The sequence below is a fragment of the Triticum dicoccoides genome, chromosome 1A, assembly GCF_002162155.2.
Source record: "Triticum dicoccoides isolate Atlit2015 ecotype Zavitan chromosome 1A, WEW_v2.0, whole genome shotgun sequence".
In the NCBI taxonomy this organism is placed as follows: Eukaryota; Viridiplantae; Streptophyta; class Magnoliopsida; order Poales; family Poaceae; genus Triticum; species Triticum dicoccoides.
In genome coordinates, this window is record NC_041380.1 from 586,485,723 (window position 1) to 586,487,988 (window position 2,266).

General features: G+C 52.7%; 1 protein-coding gene across 1 annotated transcript in view; it reads left to right on the plus strand.

Annotated features, from left to right (window-relative positions):
* Positions 1-1,712, plus strand: part of LOC119292877 (protein WHAT'S THIS FACTOR 1 homolog, chloroplastic-like) — a 2,232-nt gene extending 520 nt beyond the window's left edge. Inside the window, exon 2 of the mRNA XM_037571555.1 lies at positions 1-1,712. Within this exon, the coding sequence (XP_037427452.1) occupies positions 1-1,447 (1,447 nt within the window). The 3' untranslated portion in view covers positions 1,448-1,712.
* Positions 1,713-2,266: the final 554 nt, after the last annotated feature.

The window sequence follows — 2,266 nt, forward strand, 5'->3', positions numbered from 1 at the left end:
CTCCCTCCCGCTCCACCCGCTGGCCGCCGCGCCGCCGCCGCCGCCGCTGCGCATCCGCCCCCGTCTGGCCGTCCTGGCGCAGGCGGCCGCCGTGAAGCGCCGCAAGGAGGTGCCTTTCGACAACGTGATCCAGCGGGACAAGAAGCTGAAGCTGGTCCTCAAGCTGCGCAACATCCTCGTGTCCCACCCGGACCGGGTCATGAGCCTGCGCGACCTCGGCCGCTTCCGCCGCGACCTGGGGCTCACCCGCAAGCGCCGCCTCATCGCGCTCCTCAAGCGCTTCCCGGGCGTCTTCGAGATCGTGGAGGAGGGCGTCTACTCGCTGCGGTTCCGCCTCACCCCCGCCGCCGAGCGCCTCTACCTCGACGAGCTCTACCTCCGCAACGAGTCCGAGGGCCTCGCCGTCGCCAAGCTCCGCAAGCTGCTCATGATGTCGCTCGACCGCCGCATCCTCATCGAGCGGATCGCGCACCTCAAGAACGACCTCGGCCTGCCCTCCAACTTCCACGACACCATCTGCCTCAGGTACCCGCAGTACTTCCGCGTCGTCAGGATGGACAGAGGGCCCGCGCTGGAGCTCACGGAATGGGACCCCGAGCTGGCCGTGTCCGCCGCCGAGATGGCAGAGGAGGAGAATCGGGCCAGGGAGGCCGAGGAGAGGAATTTGATAATTGACCGGCCGCTCAGGTTCAACCGTGTGAAGCTGCCCAAGGGGCTGAAGGTGTCGCGGGGAGAGGCGCGGAGGATCGAGAAATTCAGAGAAATGCCGTACATTTCGCCTTACGCCGACTTCTCGCACCTGCCGTCGGGGTCCCCTGAGAAGGAGAAGCATGCCTGTGGGGTGGTTCATGAGATTCTAAGCCTGACACTTGAGAAGCGCACGCTGGTTGACCATCTGACTCATTTCCGGGAGGAGTTCCGGTTCTCGCAGTCTCTGCGGGGAATGCTCATTCGCCACCCTGACATGTTCTATGTGTCACTCAAGGGAGATAGGGACTCCGTGTTCCTCCGTGAGGCGTACAAGAACTCGCAGCTGATCGAGAAGAGCCATCTGGTGTTGCTTAAGGAGAAGATGAGGGCTCTTGTTGCGGTTCCACGCTTCCCTCGGCGTGGTGGGCCTAGGACTGGTGAGGAGACAGAGGGACCCAATGGTGCTGCGCAAGGGTATAATGAAGGAAGCGACATGGAAGATGACGAAGACGATGATTTTTCAGACATGGAAGATTTGATTGGGGAACTTGGTGGCAAATCTGACAACAGCGGCTACCGCTGGGGTGATGGCTGGGTTGGCGAGAGTGATGGCTCGCCACCGGACTTTGGAGATGGTGATGACTCAAGTCCACAAGAAGTCGAGGCACCAAAAGCAAAGAGTAATGCAGCCAATGATGCCAACGACGACTCGTCTGTTCCTGTATTTCCTGACGGCAGACAACGGGAACGGTGGTAAACTGAGCTATTTAAAGATTTAGCTGATAGCAATCTTAATCTATATTGTTAGTTTTATCATCCTATCTGATGTCTTTTGATGTGCTCTGCTGGGTTGTTGGCTAGTGTTTATCACCGAGCACGTGAGTAGCTTACAGTATTATATTGTGAACAACCTGCATGATAACACTAAAACTGTCTTCAGTACAGTTCTGCGCCGAACATTCACAATAGACATATATGTAAAACTATATATGACATGAATGAAAGATAGTCATGGCTGCAAATGTACCTCTTGATTTGAAAATTTTGGGTGCGTGATTGATCATACCTTGTGATGTGTCGATCTGTTTTCAAGGGCTAAGTGTGAGCTGTCAAGAGTTCCCTCTTGTGAAAAATGGCTTTGTTGTTCATACTGTTAAAAGTGTCTACTTGGAATCTTTAATCTGTATTGTTAGTTTTTCATCTTATCTGATTGCAAGGCCCTCTGCCTTTTTATGTGCACAGCTGGCTAGCCTTACATATCACCGAGCACATCATTAGAATAACAATATCACATTTTGAACGACCTGCACGATAACACTAACACTGTCTTCAGTACAGTCCTCCAACAAATAATCACAAATAGACATATTTGTAAAACTATATTTCGCATGAATGAAAGATAGCCATGGCTGCAAATGTACCACTATTGAAATTTGGATGCATGACAGATCATACCTTGTGACATGTTGACACGTATGCAAGGACTATCAATTGTCAAAATACGATGTGTCGTATAACATCTTGTTAGCCATGCTGGGCTCCTGTTTTGAAAAATGGCTTTGTTGTTCATACTGTT